The sequence below is a fragment of the Ranitomeya variabilis genome, chromosome 8 (genome assembly GCF_051348905.1).
Source record: "Ranitomeya variabilis isolate aRanVar5 chromosome 8, aRanVar5.hap1, whole genome shotgun sequence".
Classification (NCBI taxonomy): domain Eukaryota; kingdom Metazoa; phylum Chordata; class Amphibia; order Anura; family Dendrobatidae; genus Ranitomeya; species Ranitomeya variabilis.
Window position 1 is genome coordinate 217,111,408 of NC_135239.1, and position 24,948 is coordinate 217,136,355.

The 24,948-nt window shown below is 52.3% G+C and overlaps 1 protein-coding gene across 3 annotated transcripts in view; it reads right to left on the bottom strand.

The window, feature by feature from the left end:
- The window catches only part of SLC38A3 (solute carrier family 38 member 3), a 67,415-nt gene that overhangs the window by 21,851 nt on the left and 20,616 nt on the right, over positions 1-24,948 (bottom strand). The window contains exons 1-7 of one of the 3 annotated variants that reach the window (XM_077277094.1): positions 14,441-14,448; positions 13,958-14,067; positions 13,771-13,849; positions 13,339-13,454; positions 3,752-3,825; positions 3,581-3,673; positions 3,421-3,502 (exon numbers count right to left, since the gene is read on the bottom strand). In XM_077277094.1, the coding sequence (XP_077133209.1) occupies positions 3,421-3,502; positions 3,581-3,673; positions 3,752-3,825; positions 13,339-13,454; positions 13,771-13,849; positions 13,958-14,067; positions 14,441-14,443 (557 nt within the window). In that variant the 5' untranslated portion in view covers positions 14,444-14,448. Of the gene's footprint in view, positions 1-3,420; positions 3,503-3,580; positions 3,674-3,751; positions 3,826-13,338; positions 13,455-13,770; positions 13,850-13,957; positions 14,068-14,440; positions 14,449-24,948 lie in introns of those variants that run through there. The other 2 variants (XM_077277096.1, XM_077277095.1) reach the window with 2 other exon arrangements.

Here is a 24,948-nt window from a genome sequence, read left to right on the forward strand (position 1 = left end):
CATATACAGTGTGACCAATATACGGAGTAACAAGGCTGTACATATACAGTGTGACCAATATACAGAGTAATACGGCTGTACATATACAGTGTGACCAATATACGGAGTAACACGGCTGTACATATACAGTGTGACCAATATACGGAGTAATACGGCTGTACATATACAGTGTGACCAGTATACGGAGTAATACGGCTGTACATATACAGTGTGACCAATATACAGAGTAATACGGCTGTACATATACAGTGTGACCAATATACGGAGTAATACGGCTGTACATATACAGTGTGACCAGTATACAGAGTAATACGGCTGTACATATACAGTGTGACCAGTATACGGAGTAACAAGGCTGTACATATACAGTGTGACCAGTATACGGAGTAATACGGCTGTACATATACAGTGTGACCAATATACAGAGTAATACGGCTGTACATATACAGTGTGACCAATATACGGAGTAATACGGCTGTACATATACAGTGTGACCAGTATACAGAGTAATACGGCTGTACATATACAGTGTGACCAGTATACGGAGTAACAAGGCTGTACATATACAGTGTGACCAGTATACAGAGTAATACGGCTGTACATATACAGTGTGACCAGTATACGGAGTAACAAGGCTGTACATATACAGTGTGACCAGTATACGGAGTAACACGGCTGTACATATACAGTGTGACCAGTATACGGAGTAATACGGCTGTACATATACAGTGTGACCAGTATACGGAGTAATACGGCTGTACATATACAGTGTGACCAATATACGGAGTAATACAGCTGTACATATACAGTGTGACCAGTATACGGAGTAATACGGCTGTACATATACAGTGTGACCAATATACGGAGTAACAAGGCTGTACATATACAGTGTGACCAATATACAGAGTAATACGGCTGTACATATACAGTGTGACCAATATACGGAGTAACAAGGCTGTACATATACAGTGTGACCAATATACGGAGTAACAAGGCTGTACATATACAGTGTGACCAGTATACGGAGTAACAAGGCTGTACATATACAGTGTGACCAGTATACGGAGTAATACGGCTGTACATATACAGTGTGACCAGTATACGGAGTAACACGGCTGTACATATACAGTGTGACCAGTATACGGAGTAATACGGCTGTACATATACAGTGTGACCAATATACGGAGTAACAAGGCTGTACATATACAGTGTGACCAGTATACGGAGTAACACGGCTGTACATATACAGTGTGACCAATATATGGAGTAACAAGGCTGTACATATACAGTGTGACCAGTATACGGAGTAATACGGCTGTACATATACAGTGTGACCAATATACGGAGTAATACGGCTGTACATATACAGTGTGACCAATATACGGAGTAACAAGGCTGTACATATACAGTGTGACCAATATACGGAGCAATACGGCTGTACATATACAGTGTGACCAATATACAGAGTAATACGGCTGTACATATACAGTGTGACCAATATACGGAGTAACACGGCTGTACATATACAGTGTGACCAATATACGGAGTAACACGGCTGTACATATACAGTGTGACCAGTATACGGAGTAATACGGCTGTACATATACAGTGTGACCAATATACGGAGTAACACGGCTGTACATATACAGTGTGACCAATATACGGAGTAACACGGCTGTACATATACAGTGTGACCAATATACGGAGTAATACGGCTGTACATATACAGTGTGACCAGTATACGGAGTAACAAGGCTGTACATATACAGTGTGACCAATATACGGAGTAATACGGCTGTACATATACAGTGTGACCAGTATACGGAGTAATACGGCTGTACATATACAGTGTGACCAATATACGGAGTAACAAGGCTGTACATATACAGTGTGACCAGTATACGGAGTAACAAGGCTGTACATATACAGTGTGACCAGTATACGGAGTAATACAGCTGTACATATACAGTGTGACCAATATACACAGTAACAAGGCTGTACATATACACTGTGACCAGTATACGGAGTAACACGGCTGTACATATACAGTGTGACCAATATACGGAGTAACAAGGCTGTACATATACAGTGTGACCAATATACGGAGTAACACGGCTGTACATATACAGTGTGACCATCCACAACACCCGCTGATACAATGTAACATCCACAACACCCGCTGATACAATATAACATCCACAACACTCGCTGATACAATATAACATCCACAACACTCGCTGATACAATATAACATCCACAACACCCGCTGATACAATATAACATCCACAACACTCGCTGATACAATGTAACATCCACAACACAACATATGTTACATTGTATCAGCTGGTGTTGTGGTGTAGAGGTTACATTGTATAAGCGAGTTTTATGTTGTGGATGTTACATTGTATCAGTGGGTGTTGTAGATGTTACATTGTATCAGAGAGTGTTGTGGATGTTACATTGTATCATCTTATGTGATGTTATGGATGTTACATTGTATCAGCTGGTGTTGTGGTGTAGAGGTTACATTGTATAAGTGAGTTTTGTGTTGTGGATGTTACATTGTATCAGTGAGTGTTGTGGACGTTACATTGTATAAACGAGTATTGTGTTGTGGATGTTACATTGTACCAGCAGGTGTTGTAGTTGTTACATTGCCATCAGTGAGTGTTGTGGATGTTACATTGTATCATCCATAACACAGCACTCACTTATACAATGTAACATTCACAACACCCGTGGATACAATGTACCATGCACAACACAACACCCGCTGATAAAAAAAGTAACAAGCCAGCCTAGTATTATCTCTGCTGACACAATGTCACCTCCCTTGTCATACACACAACCGATCGCTCTGGCGGGACTGACAGATATGGGGCATGGTGAGATCTGCAGGCAGAGGAGTAGGATCCATTCTGGTCACTTGCAATAAGAGAGGCTTTGAGGACAGGCGGACGTGCTGAGGGTTATTTATTTTTAGGGGGGCGGTGGAGGGGTTAGGGCTGGCCAGCAAACTGCAGCTCTTGGGTCTGAGGGAAGGTGTTGAGAGATCTCAGAGTCGCCAAAAAATCCTCTAATTAAAAGCGACTCTGCAGAAAGAACGGAGAGAATGAAACACGAAGCACCGAGAGCAGTCACCGTGCAGCACGTGTCTCCGGCAGAGGACACATCTGCCTGCCGGGGAAACCAGTCCCAAGAGATCATGCGTGACTGGTGCCGAATGTGAACTGGTGAGACCACAGGGTCTACACAGAATCAGATCCACCTCATCACTGTGACCATCTGCGGCTCCATATCCATCCACTCAGAGGTAAAGGGGCCGATCTCCTGAATGTGGTCGCTGACAGCTGTCACCGGTGGACGTCAGGGTCTCGGCACTGGGGCATTACAGAACCGGAGGCCGGCAGCGTGACTTACGTGGTTTTCTCTGGCAGGTTCAGGAACGTCTGGATGACCAGGGGAAGCTCGGATTTCACGATGTACAAGTAGCTGGACATGGCTACGGAGAGACGGAGAGCGGTGTGAGGCGCGTGAGCGCTCGTATGCACAGTGTCACAGCGACGTCTGCACTACTCACCTCCGATGTTCTGCAGAGTTATAGCAACGGCAGCCGCCAACTTTCCAGGGGTCCCGAAGGCTTTGTACCCCAACTGCTCGTAGGCTCGTATCCCTGCAACACACAGGAGGCGATTACTCGCCAGGTCATGGGCCGAGACTACGGCAGAGGGGCATCAGAGGCCGCACTCACCTACAATGCCCGAGGACTTGAGCAGCAAGTGGATGGAGTAGGTGGACAGCAGAGCCACGGCCGTGAGGAGGAACCTGCAAGATGGAGAAAGGAGAGCCAGTTAGGAGCCGGCGTCGCGGTGTCAGACGTACCCTGACATCTGCCCAGCATGGAGGCAAACCGCCGAGTTCATGGTCAATTGGTGCCAGGTGCTCCTCGCAGGTACGCGGATCGTTACAGGGCGTCAGAGCTCTTATGTGGGCACATACTGATACACTGTAACAAAGCCTTCTCCTGGGAGCAGAACAAGGGCCGAGTGGTGGCTGCAGACCTTCAGATTCAGGCATGTGTAGACCGCTGCTCGTCCTCAGGCACCTCCACTCATAAAGGGGGATATTCCAGACTCTCAGGATGAAGAGCGGAGATGAGCGGCGCCTGCGCGACGTTCGTGCCGCCAGATTATGCTTCTGTCCCTGAACTGTGGGAAAGTACAGCTGGCACTGAGAAAGCGGCCAGGAGATAAAGGGAAAACTGTGACCCGAACCCTGCAGAGGCCCCGCAGTGCACCAGCCAGGTGTACACCGCCCCGGCCAGGTGTACACCGCCCCAGCCAGGTGTACACCGCCCCGGCAGAAACACGGTGTCCGGATCCCACCACAGCACCGCGCTGCTAAAATCTCCCTCACACATTGTGGGGTCCACAGTATGAGGACACATGAAGAATCCCGGCCTTACATCACAAGACCGATCAGCAACCACGCTGCGACCAAATGACAGCACATCTCAATCCTAAACCCGAGCCAACCCAACAGCACACCATCTGAGAACCGTACAGGGGCGCAACGATCGCGGATGGGGGCATTATACCAGGATGACGGAGGGGGCATTATACCAGGATGGAGGAGGGACATTATACCAGGATGGGGGACAATATACCAGGATGGCGGAGGGACATTATACCAGGATGGGGGACAATATACCAGGATGGGGGAGGGACATTATACCAGGATGGTGAAGGGACATTATACCAGGATGGGGAAGGGAAATTATACCAGGATGGGGACAATATACCAGGATGGGGGACAATATACCAGAATGGGGAGGGACATTGTACCAGTATGAGCGATCATTATACCAGGATGAGGGAGGGACATTATACCAGGATGGGGGAGGGACATTATACCAGGATGGGGGAGGGACATTATACCAGGATGGGGGAGGGACATTATACCAGGATGGGGGAGGGACATTATACCAGGATGGGGGAGGGAAATTATACCAGGATGGGGACAATATACCAGGATGGGGGACAATATACCAGAATGGGGAGGGACATTGTACCAGTATGAGCGATCATTATACCAGGATGAGGGAGGGACATTATACCAGGATGGGGGAGGGACATTATACCAGGATGGGGGAGGGAAATTATACCAGGATGGGGACAATATACCAGGATGGGGGACAATATACCAGAATGGGGGACAATATACCAGAATGGAGAGGGACATTGTACCAGTATGAGCGATCATTATACCAGGATGAGGGAGGGACATTATACCAGGATGGGGGAGGGACATTATACCAGGATGGGGACAATATACCAGGATGGGGGACAATATACCAGAATGGAGAGGGACATTGTACCAGTATGAGCGATCATTATACCAGGATGAGGGAGGGACATTATACCAGGATGGGGGAGGGACATTATACCAGGATGGGGACAATATACCAGGATGGGGGACAATATACCAGAATGGAGAGGGACATTGTACTAGGATGAGCGATCATTATACCAGGACGAGGGATCATTATACCAGGATGGGGGAGGGACACTATACCAGGATGCGGAAGGGACATTATACCAGGATGGGGAGGGACATTATACCAGGATGGGGGACAATATACCAGGATGGGGGAGGGACATTATACCAGGATGGGGGAGGGACATTATACCAGGATGGGTGAGGGACATTATACCAGGATGGGGGAGGGACATTATACCAGGATCGAGGAGGGACATTATACCAGGATGGGGGAGGGACATTATACCAGGATGGGGACAATATACCAGGATGGGGGACAATATACCAGGATGGGGGACAATATACCAGAATGGGGAGGGACATTGTACCAGTATGAGCGATCATTATACCAGGATGAGGGAGGGACATTATACCAGGATGGGGGACAATATACCAGGATGGGGGACAATATACCAGAATGGGGAGGGACATTGTACTAGGATGAGCGATCATTATACCAGGATGAGGGCTCATTATACCAGGACGAGGGATCATTATACCAGGATGGGGGAGGGACATTATACCTGGATGGGGGAGGGACATAACAGGATGGGGGACAATATACCAGGATGGGGGAGGGACATTATACCAGGATAGGGGAGGGCCATTATACCAGGATGGGGGAGGGACATTATACCAGGATGGGGAAGGGACATTATACCAGGATGGGGGACAATATACCAGAATGGAGGAGGGACATTATACCAGAATGAGGGCTCATTATACCAGGATGAGGGATCATTACCAGGATGGGAGAACATAATACCAGGTTGGGGAGTGACAATATACCAGGATGGGGGAGTGACAATATACCAGATGGGGAAGGAGCATTATAACAGGAGGGAGGGGGGCATTATACCAGTATGGGGGCTCATTATATCAGGATGCGGAAACATTATACCAGGATGCGGGGACATTATACCTGGATGAGGGGACATTATACCAGGATGAGGGGACATTATACCAGGATGGGGAAACATTATTATTATTAATAATTTATATAGCACCATTGATTCCATGGTGCTGTACATGAGAAGGGGTTACATACAAATTACAGATATCACAGTAAACAAACTAACAATGACAGACTGATACAGAGGGGCGAGGACCCTGCCATTGGGGGCTTACATTCTACAGGATGGTGGGGAAGGAGACAGTAGGTCGAGGGTTGCAGGAGCTCCGGTGTTGGTGAGGCGGTAGCCAGGGCCGGCGTCAGCACCCGGCGCACCTGGGCAAGTGCTGGGGCACTGGCGAGACGGGGGGAGCCCACTCACGCTGTCTGGGATACTGCACGCGCACACACTGCTCAGCAGGGCCGATGTCAGGGCATTACTGCCCTGACTGGCGTATGGGGCCTGATAAACAGAGGGGACCCGCATCCTGCTCCGTCTCTTCAGGTCACATCCTGACCTCATGGACCCGCCATTATCTTCTCCCTCCTCACTGCTCCCCTCAGCGGACGAGCGCACTCAGAGCAGGGAATGAGAGCATGGGGTGGCAGGGGAGCGGGGAAGGAGCAGCCCCTGGGAGAGAGGAGAGCTGGGCAGGGAACTGGGGGCTGTGTCCGCACCTAGCTCCGGGATGTTCCTCATCCAGCAGTGGCCAGTCTGTGGATGCCCAGCCGTGCACTATGGAGGCGGCTGTGGAAGTCACTGGGAGCAGTAGCTGCAAAGGAAGCAGCAACACCTCCAGCACCGGCGAGGAGGAGAGGACGAGGCGCATCTTCCAGGCCTGTGATGGCGACGGCTATGTCAGCAGGTATGGGGGGGCGCAACTCTCCACCTTAGAGCCCTTGTGCCCAGTGCTGATGCCACCCTGGGGGCACAGGGGCTCCGCTCATTCATGTCCCCCCTGTGCTGCCCACCTTTCCGGGGTACAGCAGGGGGAGTCTGCTGGCAGGGTCAGTCCTCAGGGCGCTGCTCCCATTGCCCTGAGGAGTTATTTCTAGCAATTCCTGACATTTGTACCCGTGTACTTAGCACAGTTTATGAAGGGCAGCACTGGCACATGAGACATCCCGGGATGTGACATTGGGGCCCAGTCTTACGGGATTTATGGGAGATGTGACACATCTTAGTTTACCTACGGCCATGTTCACACTGAGGTGTGAGTGCACTAGAATCTGAAGCACAGCGATCTGTGGCTGCCCCTGTGGTGCTCGCTGTGGTGGCTGCCCCTGTGGTGCTCGCTGTGGTGGCTGCCCCTGTGGTGCTCGCTGTGGTGGCTGCCCCTGTGGTGCTCGCTGTGGTGGCTGCCCCTGTGGTGCTCGCTGTGGTGGCTGCCCCTGTGGTGCTCGCTGTGGTGGCTGCCCCTGTGGTGCTCGCTGTGGTGGCTGCCCCTGTGGTGCTCGCTGTGGTGGCTGCCCCTGTGGTGCTCGCTGTGGTGGCTGCCCCTGTGGTGCTCGCTGTGGTGGCTGCCCCTGTGGTGCTCGCTGTGGTGGCTGCCCCTGTGGTGCTCGCTGTGGTGGCTGCCCCTGTGGTGCTCGCTGTGGTGGCTGCCCCTGTGGTGCTCGCTGTGGTGGCTGCCCCTGTGGTGCTCGCTGTGGTGGCTGCCCCTGTGGTGCTCGCTGTGGTGGCTGCCCCTGTGGTGCTCGCTGTGGTGGCTGCCCCTGTGGTGCTCGCTGTGGTGGCTGCCCCTGTGGTGCTCGCTGTGGTGGCTGCCCCTGTGGTGCTCGCTGTGGGGTCTGCCTGTGGACTATCCCATCGTGTCCAGCCACCCACTGCGGGGTTCAGGAAGATTGTTCACTAGGGTTCAGATTCCCCCCTGGAGATTATGGGGCGCTTTGTGGGTAGTTCATATGGAAATCTGCTCTGTGGAGACCGACTCTAAGGTCGCCTCATACTCAGGTCGTCCTGCTCAGTTTTGCAGTAGAACATCTTAAAAAAAAACAAAAAACACCAGTTTTAGAGTTTGTGTAGTAAAACAAAAACCCTCTGTGTGAACGTGTCCTACCAGAGGAAGCACAATCTGTTCTTCAAGAAGAAAACTCTTCAGAAATCATGACTTTCCTCTGCGCTGTGCAAACCTAAAACCTCCTTTATATCAGCAGTCTCTGGACTTTACCTGAGCTCTTTTTCAACACTTTATTCTTGCTGGACTTTTTTCTTTGAGGGGGGGGGGGGGGGCATCTTACTGACATTTGATGGACTTTACAACGAATAAGAAAACAGTAGTTGTTGTTTTTTGTTTTTTTTTTAAAGCCGTTGCTCAAAGCGCTGTGTTCTACATTACAAGCATAGTGGATGAGATTTATAGAAATCCCATGCCGACTGTGCTTCTATTTACCGCTGCACAAACTCGCCCGTGGCACGGGTTTACGAGCCGCAGCATGTTGATTATCTGCATCAAATCATCTGATTTGATGCAGTAAATCCGCATGGTTCACTGAACACATGCGGATTTACCTGCATGATTAGAACACAGCGTTTTGAATGCAGCGAAAATACTCTGTGTCCAAAACATTGCTATATCCTGATCGTGGGGACATAGCCTAACCTGTGGATTAACCCCATATCTGCCTACTAATAGCGCTTGGGGACATGACAAGTTCCCTCTATTGAGTGTACCTGTGCATCATGAATCGTGGTATGTGGTAGAGGGGGCCACTGAGACTCTTTCGCCCGGGGCCCTCATAAACCTGGAGCCGGCCCTGGCAGTAGCTCCGGTGGTGGTGAGGAGGCAGCGGGGTCAGTGCAGGCTGTAGGCTTATCCTGAAGAGATGGGTTTTCAGGTTCCGTCTGAAGGATCTGAATGTGGTTGATAGTCGGACGTATTGGGGCAGAGAGTTCCAGAGGATGGGGGATATTCTGCAGAAGTCTTGGAGGCGGTTGGGTGAGGAGCGAATAAGTGTGGAGGAGAGAAGGAGGTCCTGGGAGGACCAGAGATTACGTGAGGGAAGATATCGGGAGATTAGGTCAGAGATATATGGAGGAGACAGGTTATGGACGGCTTTGTAGGTCAGAATTAGTAATTTGCACTGGATACACTGAGAGGAATGGGAGCCAGTGAAGAGATTTGCAGAGGGGGAAGTGGAGGAGTAGCGAGGAGAGAGATAGATTAGTCGGGCAGCAGAGATAAGGATGGACTGGAGAGGTGCAAGGGTGTTAGCAGGGAGGCTACAGAGGACGATGTTGCAGTAGTCAAGGCGGGAGATGATGAGGGCATGCACAAGCATTTTAGTAGATTGACGGTTGAGGAAAGGACGGATTCTGGAGATATTTTTGAGCTGGAGGCGACAGGAGGCGGACAGAGCTTGGATGTGCGGTTTGAAGGACAGGGCAGAGTCAAAGGTTACTCGGAGGCAGCGGATTTCTGGTACGGGGGAAAGCATGATGTCCTTTACTGTGATAGACAGGTCAGGTAAGGAAGATCTATCAGATGGAGGAAAGGTGATGAGTTCAGATTTGTCCACATTGAGTTTGAGGAAGCGAGAGGAGAAGGAGGAGGAGGAGGATATGGCTGATAGACACTCCGGGATTCTGGACAGCAGAGCGGTGACGTCTGGGCCACAGAGGTAGATCTGAGTGTCATCAGCATAGAGGTGGTACTGGAATCCATGGGACCTTATGAGTTGTCCCAGGCCAAGTGTGTAGATTGAGAAGAGTAGGGGTCCTAGAACAGAGCCTTGGGGGTCTCCAACAGAGAGAGGGTGGGATGAGGAGGTAGTGTGGGAGTGGGAGACGCTGAATATTATACCAGGATGGGGAAACATTATACCAGGAAGGGGCCCAAGATGGGAGAAAATATTATAGCATGATGCCCAGAATTGGGAAGATCAATAAATGGCGGGTGAATACGTATGTCTTTATAGGATCTAAAACACTACAAGGGTGCATACATATGACATATATGCAGTTGGGGGCAGAGGTCCAAATTTTTAACGGGGCCCAATCGGACTAGTTATGCCAACGGAAGCTTACACCACCATCTGACGACGTTACCGTACACAAGGTACCAGGGCACCACTTGATAGCCTCACCCTTTGCATTGCTGCCCCTTATCCGTTCTGCCACCCTGCCATCGGCTTCAGTCCTGTGTCCACAGATCAGATTCATGTCTGTGATCAGTGGCAGGGATGGCGCTTGGCTCCGCATGGTTGGGCCGGGTATTGACACAACAAACATCAGACTTATTAATGGCTAAATTATATTGATCTTGTGAGATGTTAATGACCGGTGACAGAATCATTAACCTCTCTCCATCCTGCTCCCCGGAGCCGTCTCCATGCTGCATTGTGACTGTATCAGGAGGGTCTTCCCCAGCGGAGAGAGACTCCCGGATAAGGGGGCACAGCGTGACGGGCAGTGATGGGGAGCAGCGTGACGGGCAGTGATGGGGAGCAGCATGACGGGCAGTGATGGGGAGCAGCATGACGGGCAGTGATGGGGAGCAGCGTGACGGGCAGTGATGGGGAGCAGCGTGACGGGCAGTGATGGGGAGCAGCATGACAGGCAGTGATAGGGAGCAGAGTGACGGGCAGTGATAGGGAGCAGCGTGACGGGCAGTGATAGGGAGCAGAGTGACGGGCAGTGATAGGAAGCAGAGTGACGGGAAGTGATAGGGAGCAGCGTGACGGGTAGTGATAGGGAGCAGCGTGACGGGAAGTGATAGTGAGCACAGTGACGGGCAGTGATAGGGAGCAGCGTGACGGGCAGTGATAGGGAGCAGAGTGACGGGCAGTGATAGGAAGCAGCGTGACGGGAAGTGATAGGGAGCAGCGTGACGGGTAGTGATAGGGAGCAGCGTGACGGGAAGTGATAGTGAGCACAGTGACGGGCAGTGATAGGGAGCAGCGTGACGGGCAGTGATAGGGAGCAGCGTGACGGGAAGTGATAGGGAGCAGCGTGACGGGCAGTGATAGGAAGCAGCGTGACGGGAAGTGATAGGGAGCAGCGTGACGGGTAGTGATAGGGAGCAGAGTGACGGGCAGTGATAGGAAGCAGCGTGACGGGAAGTGATAGGGAGCAGCGTGACGGGAAGTGATAGGGAGCAGCGTGACGGGAAGTGATAGGGAGCACAGTGACGGGCAGTGATAGGGAGCAGCGTGACGGGCAGTGATAGGGAGCAGCGTGACGGGCAGTGATAGGGAGCAGAGTGACGGGCAGTGATAGGAAGCAGCGTGACGGGAAGTGATAGGGAGCAGCGTGACGGGTAGTGATAGGGAGCAGCGTGACGGGAAGTGATAGTGAGCACAGTGACGGGCAGTGATAGGAAGCAGCGTGACGGGAAGTGATAGGGAGCAGCGTGACGGGTAGTGATAGGGAGCAGCGTGACGGGCAGTGATAGGGAGCAGAGTGACGGGCAGTGATAGGAAGCAGCGTGACGGGAAGTGATAGGGAGCAGCGTGACGGGTAGTGATAGGGAGCAGCGTGACGGGAAGTGATAGTGAGCAGCGTGACGGGCAGTGATAGGGAGCAGCGTGACGGGCAGTGATAGGGAGCAGCGTGACGGGAAGTGATAGGGAGCAGCGTGACGGGCAGTGATAGGGAGCAGCGTGACGGGCAGTGATAGGGAGCAGCGTGACGGGAAGTGATAGGGAGCAGCGTGACGGGCAGTGATAGGGAGCAGCGTGACGGGCAGTGATAGGGAGCAGCGTGACGGGCAGTGATAGGGAGCAGCGTGACGGGCAGTGATAGGGAGCAGCGTGATGGGCAGTGATAGGGAGCAGCATGACGGGAAGTGATAGGGAGCAGCGTGACGGGCAGTGATAGGGAGCAGGGTGACGGGCAGTGATAGGGAGCAGCGTGACGGGAAGTGATAGGGAGCAGCGTGACGGGCAGTGATAGGGAGCAGCGTGACGGGCAGTGATAGGGAGCAGCGTGACGGGCAGTGATAGGGAGCAGCGTGACGGGCAGTGATAGGGAGCAGCGTGATGGGCAGTGATAGGGAGCAGCGTGATGGGCAGTGATAGGGAGCAGCGTGACGGGCAGTGATAGGGAGCAGCGTGACGGGCAGTGATAGGGAGCAGCGTGACGGGCAGTGATAGGGAGCAGCGTGACGGGCAGTGATAGGGAGCAGCGTGACGGGCAGTGATAGGGAGCAGCGTGACGGGCAGTGATAGGGAGCAGCGTGACGGGCAGTGATAGGGAGCAGAGTGACGGGCAGTGATAGGGAGCAGAGTGACGGGCAGTGATAGGGAGCAGCGTGACGGGCAGTGATAGGGAGCAGTGGAGAGTGGACCAGGAACATGTCACATATGCATCACTAAAGTCTGCGTAGCCATTAACGTGCGCAGCAGCAGCGCCGCCCTGCAGGCAGCAGAGACCCTCAGAGGATGCACATCTGGAGGAGCAGAGTGGACAAAGCCTTAAAGGGCTCATCCACTAAATAGCCCAATCATCGCATGGTCACAAGTTCTACAACTTTCTGACGGTGTCACAACCTCTGATTGCTGTCAGGGAATGGTAACATATAATGTACATAGTTAATGAATACCTAGTCTGACCTTGTTCTGCTCGCACAGCTGAGGTTTGTTACAATGTATCTGTGCAGATAGAGAACTAAACACAGCAGGATAAATTACTCTCCTCTCTGGACTCCAGGCTGATCGCTCCTATTGTACTGACACACTGTAACAAAGCCAAAAGATCTGGGAGTTGGACTTGGAAAAGTGTCCCCCCCTTCCCTTAGGTTGCTTTTCACAGCCAGCAAGCAGAGGTATTGAAGATGGTAAGAAAGTGAAACAGTCCATGACAAAGTTGCAGAACTTTCTGTTAATCTATATTTACATGGGACTGCAGATGGGAGTATTGGCGGCTTCTACAGTCATAGATAAGACTGCATACAATGGGAGACACTTACAGGAAGAGAAGGACGCCCGTGTTTGCCATGGCATATGCCAATCCCAGGATGCCGCTGCCCATGATGGCGTTGCTCAGGTTGAAGATGGACATTCCGAATGACGTCTTCCCCTCGAACTGTAAAGACACCATGATGAGAGTCGTCCATGAGCCATGGAGGCTGCGTGCAGCACACGGCAGGAGCAGGGTGTGTACCAGTCACACCACAGACTACGCAGACCGGGAGATGGCGCTCTGCTCTCCTGACACCACCATACTGAGCTCACTAAGGTTGTCACCTCCCTCCCCCGCTCAGGAAGGCACAAGGGCGACCCCTGTGTGGGGAATTTCTCCTAAACTGCAGAGTGGTCCAGGATCAGTTCCTGAGCCGCCCCATCATGTGCAGAGGCTATGGGGTCTGGTCACACGGCTCCGGCCACCGCTGCTTACGTACGTCTGTGAATCGCGGCTTCTCTTTCCCGGACGTGTGAGGGAGGAACTCTTCCAACTCTTGGTTTTCGGCTCCAGTATAACTAAATAAAGCAGATTTTACTGTGGTTACTGTGGTACGGTCTTGGGGGCACCAGGCTCATAGGGAGACGGCAGTGGTGCAGGAACACAGCGCACAACGCGCATCTTACCTTGGTTCTGGCGTCTCCGTTCCCAGAGCTCCATTGGTTTTTTCACACAGCCGCATGTCCACCATTTCCGTCTGCGGAGGAAGCTCCATGTCTGGACACCGCTCACTGCTCTGTAAGAGGTAAACACGGGTCAGAGGGTGGACAACTAAGTAAAGTGAGACACCGCACAGGGCGAGCCACCACAGAAGGCAGACCACCACAGAGAGGAGACCACCATGGAGAGGAGACCACCATGGAGAGTGGGCCATCACAGAGAGAAGACCACAGAGAACAGACCATCATGGAGAGCGGGCCACCGCAGAGAGCAGACCACCATAAAGAGCGGGCCACCACAGAGAGCAGACCACCATAAAGAGCGGGCCACCACAGAGAGCAGACCACCATAAAGAGCGGGTCACCACAGAGAGCAGGCCACTACAGAGAGCAAGCCACCACGGATAGCAGACCACCACAGAGAGCGAGCCACCACAGAGAGCAGACCACCATGGAGAGCGGGCCACCACAGAGAGGAGACCACCATGGAGAACGGGCCACCACAGAGAGCAGACCACCATGGAGAGCGGGCCACCACAGAGAGCAGGTCACCAGGGAGAGCGGGCCACCACAGAGAGCAGGTCACCAGGGAGAGCGGGCCACCACAGAGAGCAGGTCACCAGGGAGAGCGGGCCACCACAGAGAGGAGACCACCATGGAGAGTGGGCCATCACAGAGAGAAGACCACAGAGAACAGACCATCATGGAGAGCAGGCCACCGCAGAGAGCAGACCACCATAAAGAGCGGGCCACCACAGAGAGCAGACCACCATGGAGAGCGGGCCACCACAGAGAGCAGACCACCATGGAGAGCGAGCCACCACAGATAGTGGGCTACTACAGAGAGTGGGCCACCACAGATAGCAGACCACCAAAGAGAGACCACCATGGAGAGTGGGCCATCACAGAGAGAAGACCACAGAGAACAGACCATCATGGAGAGCAGGCCACCGCAGAGAGCAGACCACCATAAAGAGCGGGCCACCACAGAGAGCAGACCACCATGGAGAGCGGGCCACCACAGAGAGCAGACCACCATGGAGAGCGAGCCACCACAGATAGTGGGCTACTACAGAGAGTGGGCCACCACAGATAGCAGACCACCAAAGAGAGACCACCATGGAGAGCGGGCCACCCCAGAGAGTGAGAGCGGAACAGGCGTCTTTGTACAATCTTCTCTCCTCCTGACCATTCCTGCTCCCTGAAAACAAACAAGATAAGGAGGGCGGAGAGGTGCGGGCCACGCACAGTGTTTCCCACATATGGCGGCATTCTTAGACTTGTTCAGATGGAGTTTTCTGGCCGCTCACATTAAATTGATAATCCCATGATGCACCTGGTGACCGAACCTGTGCACACAATATTTCACACTGGTCTAGGCCGATCGTGGACAATGCTGGGAGTTGTGATCCCGGAAGAGAAGATTGGCGATAATCTGAATAGAAAGGTACTGCTGGGTCAGTTAAGCTCCAGATGCTCGGGGGTCTCCCTGGCCAGGGAACACATCTGACCACCAGAGACCCCCCACTACCTTACCTCAGCCGCTCTAACATTTTTTATTTTATTTTGTCCACCTCCCACTATAACCTCACTTATAAAATCCAACCTCCGACAGCCTCCTCCCATAACTCCAGCCATTATTATCCTTAGCTACTGTTTCTCTAAGAAGTGTCATGTGGGCGCAATGTGGAATTATGGAACTGTGCAAACGTGAAAAACTGCAGCAAAAGAAGAAGAAAACTCAAATAGAAGAAGGGTTAATAGTCACTGATCAAGTTACAAAGTGACTGAAGAAGAGGGAAAGTAAATCCCATCATCAGTATCTGGTGACCACCTGTCTCCTCCATCATCGGTATCTGGTGACTGCCCGTCACCTCCATCATCAGTATCTGGTGACCAATCGTCTCCTCCATCATCAGTATCTGATGACCTGCTGCCTTCATCATCAGTATCTGGTGACCAATCGTCTCCTCCATCATCAGTATCTGGTGACCGCCCATCACCTCCATCATCAGTATCTGGTGACCAATCGTCTCCTCCATCATCAGTATCTGATGACCTGCTGCCTTCATCATCAGTATCTGGTGACCAATCGTCTCCTCCATCATCAGTATCTGGTGACCGCCCATCACCTCCATCATCAGTATCTGGTGACCAATCGTCTCCTCCATCATCAGTATCTGATGACCTGCTGCCTTCATCATCAGTATCTGGTGACCGCTCGTCTCCTCCATCATCAGTATCTGGTGACCGCTCGTCTCCTCCATCATCAGGATCTGGTGACCGCCCATCCCCTCCATCATCAGTATCTGGTGACCGCCCGTCACCTCCATCATCGGTATCTGGTGACCACCTGTCTCCTCCATCATCGGTATCTGGTGACCGCCCGTCACCTCCATCATCAGTATCTGGTGACCGCCCGTCCCCTCCATCATCAGTATCTGGTGACCACCTGTCTCCTCCATCATCGGTATCTGGTGACTGCCCGTCACCTCCATCATCAGTATCTGGTGACCGCCCGTCCCCTCCATCATCAGTATCTGATGACCTGCTGCCTTCATCATCAGTATCTGGTGACCGCTCGTCTCCTCCATCATCAGAATCTGGTGACCGCTCGTCTCCTCCATCATCAGTATCTGGTGACCGCCCGTCCCCTCCATCATCAGTATCTGGTGACCGCCCGTCACCTCCATCATCGGTATCTGGTGACCACCTGTCTCCTCCATCATCGGTATCTGGTGACCGCCCGTCACCTCCATCATCAGTATCTGGTGACCGCCCGTCCCCTCCATCATCAGTATCTGGTGACCACCTGTCTCCTCCATCATCGGTATCTGGTGACTGCCCGTCACCTCCATCATCAGTATCTGGTGACCGCCCGTCCCCTCCATCATCAGTATCTGGTGACTGTCCCCTCCATCATCAGTATCTGGTGACCACCCGTCCCCTCTATCATCAGTATCTGGTGACCGCCCGTCATCTCCATCATCAGTATCTGGTGACCGCCATCCCCTCCATCATCAGTATCTGGTGACTGTCCCCTCCATCATCAGTATCTGGTGACCACCCGTCCCCTCCATCATCAGTATCTGGTGACTGCCCGTCACCTCCATCATCAGTATCTGTGACCGCGTGTCGCCTCCATCATCAGTATCTGGTGACCGCCCGTCACCTCCATCATCAGTATCTGGTGACCGCCCGTCACCTCCATCATCAGTGTCTGGTGACTGTCACGAAAGCATATTCATATAATGTTTTCAGACACACGCTGTGGACTTTTCCGATCCCCCCATCGCTCTGTCTAGAAAGCTCTCCTGCTCTCTTAGCCTGCAGGCAACTCCCTCCCCCCTGCTATACAGTGGTAATGGGAGACCAGTGTGCCAGCAAGAGGAATTTTTATGGCTCGGAGCTGCGAAAGCCAGCTTCTCCCTAAACCCCTCATTCCCCCTCCCGCCTAATACTAGCTAAAACTAGTACAGCCATTCCCAAACTGCATGGGACTCTATTGTTCTTTTAAAGTTATGTATCATGGCACCGATCAGGGCTAGAGATATAAGGATTATATATTCCAGATGTCCACCGAGAGATCTATAGCTCACTGAAATCGCTAGGAGCTAAACCCAACGAGTGCAAGGAGTGGATTTCTCCGTAAGCAGGTCATGTATCTACATTGTGTTTACACTTAAAAGAACCCCCCTGACGTGGTGAATATCCTGACCATAGTGTCGTTCTTATACGAGGTTCATACAGCGAGTTATGTATAGAAATGGTTTGTCATAACTCTAAGAAAGGGGAGGATTCAGACCTGAGTGAGGTCACTACAGGGGGAGTGCCCTGGTTTTACACTGGGGCATAAGTGAGTGACACAACAGTCTTCACTAGTCTTTGTCCTGGGTCTAGCTGCGAGACAGATGCGTGATGAATCTAGATGTGTGCCCCTCCCCCACAATACTGGTCTACTTTTATAATACCTTTTTATACTTCTGTAAACACTGCCTATCTTTCTTGGAGCAAAATATATAAAATTACTAGCGTTGTCTCTCCAAGCTCTATAACATATGGTCACGTCCTCTGAAGTGAATTACGCTACTAATCTGGGTAGGTTTCGGACCCGTTATTAATCAAGAAATCAGAGCTTGGGAGGCTTTGTAGCCACTGGTGGTGTTGATAATTATTGTTCCCGCCTGAGTGGGAGTAGTTATATCGCCCTTGCTGCAGTGTGCCCATTAGCCAGTACATAGCAGGCAGCCTTTCTGGCGACTAATTATCCTAGGTGCAGTACCTAATCTGACCTGAGGGTAAGGAGGCGCCAGAGAGCTGCACGTTCCAAACCGGAACTGGGAAGTGGGACATAGATAAATCCCCTTCAGAACGAACCAGGGGCAACCAAACAACCCTGGTCATGACAAATTGGTGTGAGTGGTGGGGATGATAAAGATATCCTCCCCGTAAACCATTACAGCCACCCCCCAGTGATGTCACACGCCGCCCCCCGTGATGTCACACACCGCCCCCCAGTGATGTCACACACTGCCCCTGTAATGTCACACACTGCCCCCCAGTGATGTCACACACCGCCCCGCGCCTCCTACCCCACTGTGATGTCACACACCGCCCTGCACCCCCTAACCCACTGTGATGTCACACACCGCCCCTGTGATGTCACACACCGCCCTGCACCCCCTAACCCACTGTGATGTCACACACTGCCCCTGTGATGTCACACACCGCCCCGCACCCCCTCTCTCACTGTGATGTCACCATAAGGACGCGATGTTCCAGTCTAACAATAGTTTGGAGTTGTAAAAGCAGAACCTGTCGCCCCTGAACTCGTCCTGGCCGCTCCTCCCTTAACCGCTTATTTCTATTTGACAGGAATTATCTGATCAAAATCCACTTGTATCCGGAAAACCAAGTGTCACTGGGTCACCACCAGCTGTGTACGATGGCCGCTGACCAGGGAGGCACTGCACGGGGGCCAAATACTGTCCAGGAGCTCATATATACTGCACAGGAGCTCATATATACTGCACAGGGGCCCAAATACTGTCCAGGAGCTCATATATACTGCACAGGGGCCCAAATACTGTCCAGGAGCCCATATATACTGCACGGAGGCCCAAATACTGTCCAGGAGTCCATATATACTGCACAGGAGCTCATATATACTACACAGGGGCCCATATATACTGCACAGGGGCCCAAATACTGTCCAGGAGCTCATATATACTGCACAGGGGCCCTTATATACTGCACAGGGGCCCATATATACTGCACAGGGGCCCAAATACTGTCCAGGAGCTCATATATACTACACAGGGGCCCATATATACTGCACAGGGGCCCAAATACTGTCCAGGAGCTCATATATACTACACAGGGGCCCATATATACTGCACAGGGGCCAAATACTGTCCAGGAGCTCATATATACTACACAGGAGCCCATATATACTGCACAGGGGCCAAATACTGTCCAGGAGCTCATATATACTGCACGGGGGCCAAATACTGTCCAGGAGCCCATATATACTGCACAGGGGCCAAATACTGTCCAGGAGCTCATATATACTGCACGGGGGCCAAATACTGTCCAGGAGTCCATATATACTGCACGGGGACCAAATACTGTCCAGGAGTCCATATATACTGCACGGGGGCCAAATACTGTCCAGGAGACCATATATACTGCACGGGGGCCAAATACTGTCCAGGAGCCCATATATACTGCACGGGGACCAAATACTGTCCAGGAGCCCATATATACTGCACGGGGACCAAATACTGTCCAGGAGCTCGTATATACTGCACGGGGGCCAAATACTGTCCAGGAGCCCATATATACGGCACGGGGGCCAAATACTGTCCAGGAGTCCATATATACTGCACGGGGACCAAATACTGTCCAGGAGCTCGTATATACTGCACGGGGACCAAATACTGTCCAGGAGCCCATATATACTGCACGGGGGCCAAATACTGTCCAGGAATCCATATATACTGCACGGGGGCCCAAACACTACACAGGGGCCCATATATACTGCACGGGGGGCCAAATACTGTCCAGGAGCCCATATATACTGCACAGGGGCCAAATACTGTCCAGGAGTCCATATATACTGCACGGGGGTCCAAACACTACACAGGGGCCCATATATACTGCACGGGGGGCCAAATACTGTCCAGGAGCCCATATATACTGCACGGGGGTCCAAACACTACACAGGGGCCCTTATATACTGCACGGGGGGGCCAAATACTGTCCAGGAGCCCATATATACTGCACGGGGGGTCCAAACACTACACAGGGGCCCTTATATACTGCACAGGGGCCAAATACTGTCCAGGAGCCCATATATACTGCACGGGGGCCCAAATACTGTCCAGGAGCCCATATATACTACACGGGGGCCAAATACTGTCCAGGAGACCATATATACTGCACGGGGGCCAAATACTGTCCAGGAGCCCATATATACTGCACGGGGACCAAATACTGTCCAGGAGCCCATATATACTGCACGGGGACCAAATACTGTCCAGGAGCCCATATATACTGCACGGGGACCAAATACTGTCCAGGAGCTCGTATATACTGCACGGGGGCCAAATACTGTCCAGGAGCCCATATATACGGCACGGGGGCCAAATACTGTCCAGGAGTCCATATATACTGCACGGGGACCAAATACTGTCCAGGAGCTCGTATATACTGCACGGGGACCAAATACTGTCCAGGAGCCCATATATACTGCACGGGGGCCAAATACTGTCCAGGAATCCATATATACTGCACGGGGGCCCAAACACTACACAGGGGCCCATATATACTGCACGGGGGGCCAAATACTGTCCAGGAGCCCATATATACTGCACAGGGGCCAAATACTGTCCAGGAGTCCATATATACTGCACGGGGGTCCAAACACTACACAGGGGCCCATATATACTGCACGGGGGGCCAAATACTGTCCAGGAGCCCATATATACTGCACGGGGGTCCAAACACTACACAGGGGCCCTTATATACTGCACGGGGGGGCCAAATACTGTCCAGGAGCCCATATATACTGCACGGGGGGTCCAAACACTACACAGGGGCCCTTATATACTGCACAGGGGCCAAATACTGTCCAGGAGCCCATATATACTGCACGGGGGCCAAATACTGTCCAGGAGACCATATATACTGCACGGGGACCAAATACTGTCCAGGAGCCCATATATACTGCACGGGGGCCAAATACTGTCCAGGAGACCATATATACTGCACGGGGACCAAATACTGTCCAGGAGCCCATATATACTGCACGGGGGCCAAATACTGTCCAGGAGCCCATATATACTGCACGGGGGCCAAATACTGTCCAGGAGACCATATATACTGCACGGGGACCAAATACTGTCCAGGAGTCCATATATACTGCACGGGGGCCAAATACTGTCCAGGAGCCCATATATACTGCACGGCGGCCAAATACTGTCCAGGAGACCATATATACTGCACGGGGACCAAATACTGTCCAGGAGCCCATATATACTGCACGGGGACCAAATACTGTCCAGGAGCCCATATATACTGCACGGGGGCCAAATACTGTCCAGGAGCCCATATATACGGCACGGGGGCCAAATACTGTCCAGGAGTCCATATATACTGCACGGGGGCCAAATACTGTCCAGGAGTCCATATATACTGCACGGGGACCAAATACTGTCCAGGAGCCCATATATACGGCACGGGGGCCAAATACTGTCCAGGAGTCCATATATACTGCACGGGGACCAAATACTGTCCAGGAGTCCATATATACTGCACGGGGACCAAATACTGACCAGGAGCCCATATATACTACAGGTGGGCCCAAATACTGTCCAGGAGCTGATATATACTGCACAGGGGCCAAATACTGTCCAGGAGCTCATATATACTGCACGGGGGCCAAATACGGTCCAGGAGCCCATATATACTGCACGGGGGCCAAATACTGTCCAGGAGTCCATATATACTGCACGGGGGCCCAAACACTACACAGGGGCCCATATATACTGCACGGGGGGCCAAATACTGTCCAGGAGTCCATATATACTGCACGGGGGTCCAAACACTACACAGGGGCCCATATATACTGCACGGGGGGCCAAATACTGTCCAGGAGCCCATATATACTGCACGGGGGTCCAAACACTACACAGGGGCCCTTATATACTGCACGGGGGGGCCAAATACTGTCCAGGAGCCCATATATACTGCACGGGGGGTCCAAACACTACACAGGGGCCCTTATATACTGCACAGGGGCCAAATACTGTCCAGGAGCCCATATATACTGCACAGGGACCCAAATACTGTCCAGGAGCCCATATATACTGCACGGGGGCCAAATACTGTCCAGGAGCCCATATATACTGCACGGGGGGGGGGGCCAAATACTGTCCAGGAGCCCATATATACTGCACGGGGGTCCAAACACTACACAGGGGCCCTTATATACTGCACAGGGGCCAAATACTGTCTAGGAGCCCATATATACTGCACGGGGGGGGGGGAATACTGTCCAGGAGCCCATATATACTGCACAGGGGCCAAATACTGTCCAGGAGCTCATATATACTGCACAGGGGCCAAATACTGTCCAGGAGCCCATATATACGGCACGGGGGCCAAATACTGTCCAGGAGTCCATATATACTGCACGGGGGCCAAATACTGTCCAGGAGTCCATATATACTGCACGGGGACCAAATACTGTCCAGGAGCTCGTATATACTGCACGGGGACCAAATACTGTCCAGGAGTCCATATATACTGCACGGGGACCAAATACTGTCCAGGAGCCCATATATACTACAGGTGGGCCCAAATACTGTCCAGGAGCTGATATATACTGCACAGGGGCCAAATACTGTCCAGGAGCCCATATATACTGCACGGGGGCCAAATACGGTCCAGGAGCCCATATATACTGCACGGGGGCCAAATACTGTCCAGGAGTCCATATATACTGCACGGGGGCCCAAACACTACACAGGGGCCCATATATACTGCACGGGGGGCCAAATACTGTCCAGGAGTCCATGTATACTGCACGGGGGTCCAAACACTACACAGGGGCCCATATATACTGCACGGGGGGCCAAATACTGTCCAGGAGCCCATATATACTGCACGGGGGTCCAAACACTACACAGGGGCCCTTATATACTGCACGGGGGGGCCAAATACTGTCCAGGAGCCCATATATACTGCACGGGGGGTCCAAACACTACACAGGGGCCCTTATATACTGCACAGGGGCCAAATACTGTCCAGGAGCCCATATATACTGCACAGGGGCCAAATACTGTCCAGGAGCCCATATATACTGCACAGGGACCCAAATACTGTCCAGGAGCCCATATATACTGCACGGGGGCCAAATACTGTCCAGGAGCCCATATATACTGCACGGGGGGGGGGGGGGGCAAATACTGTCCAGGAGCCCATATATACTGCACGGGGGTCCAAACACTACACAGGGGCCCTTATATACTGCACAGGGGCCAAATACTGTCTAGGAGCCCATATATACTGCACGGGGGGGGGGGGGAATACTGTCCAGGAGCCCATATATACTGCACAGGGGCCAAATACTGTCCAGGAGCCCATATATACTGCACGGGGGCCAAATACTGTCCAGGAGCCCATATATACTGCACGGGGGCCAAATACTGTCCAGGAGTCCATATATACTGCACGGGGGCCCAAACACTATACAGGGGCCCATATATACTGCACGGGGGGCCAAATACTGTCCAGGAGTCCATATATACTGCACAGGGGCCAAATACTGTCCAGGAGTCCATATATACTGCACGGGGGTCCAAACACTACACAGGGGCCCATATATACTGCACGGGGGGCCAAATACTGTCCAGGAGCCCATATATACTGCACGGGGGTCCAAACACTACACAGGGGCCCTTATATACTGCACGGGGGGCCAAATACTGTCCAGGAGCCCATATATACTGCACGGGGGGTCCAAACACTACACAGGGGCCCTTATATACTGCACAGGGGCCAAATACTGTCCAGGAGCCCATATATACTGCACAGGGACCCAAATACTGTCCAGGAGCCCATATATACTGCACGGGGGCCAAATACTGTCCAGGAGCCCATATATACTGCACGGGGGCCAAATACGGTCCAGGAGCCCATATATACTGCACGGGGGCCAAATACTGTCCAGGAGTCCATATATACTGCACGGGGGTCCAAACACTACACAGGGGCCCTTATATACTGCACGGGGGGGCCAAATACTGTCCAGGAGCCCATATATACTGCACGGGGGGTCCAAACACTACACAGGGGCCCTTATATACTGCACAGGGGCCAAATACTGTCCAGGAGCCCATATATACTGCACAGGGACCCAAATACTGTCCAGGAGCCCATATATACTGCACAGGGACCCAAATACTGTCCAGGAGCCCATATATACTGCACAGGGACCCAAATACTGTCCAGGAGCCCATATATACTGCACGGGGGCCAAATACTGTCCAGGAGCCCATATATACTGCACGGGGGGGGGGGGGGCAAATACTGTCCAGGAGCCCATATATACTGCACGGGGGGGGGGCAAATACTGTCCAGGAGCCCATATATACTGCACGGGGGCCAAATACTGTCCAGGAGCCCATATATACTGCACGGGGGGGGGGGCAAATACTGTCCAGGAGCCCATATATACTGCACGGGGGTCCAAACACTACACAGGGGCCCTTATATACTGCACAGGGGCCAAATACTGTCCAGGAGCCCATATATACTGCACGGGGGCCAAATACTGTCCAGGAGCTCATATATACTGCACGGGGGCCAAATACTGTCCAGGAGTCCATATATACTGCACGGGGGCCCAAATACTGTCCAGGAGTCCATATATACTGCACGGGGGTCCAAACACT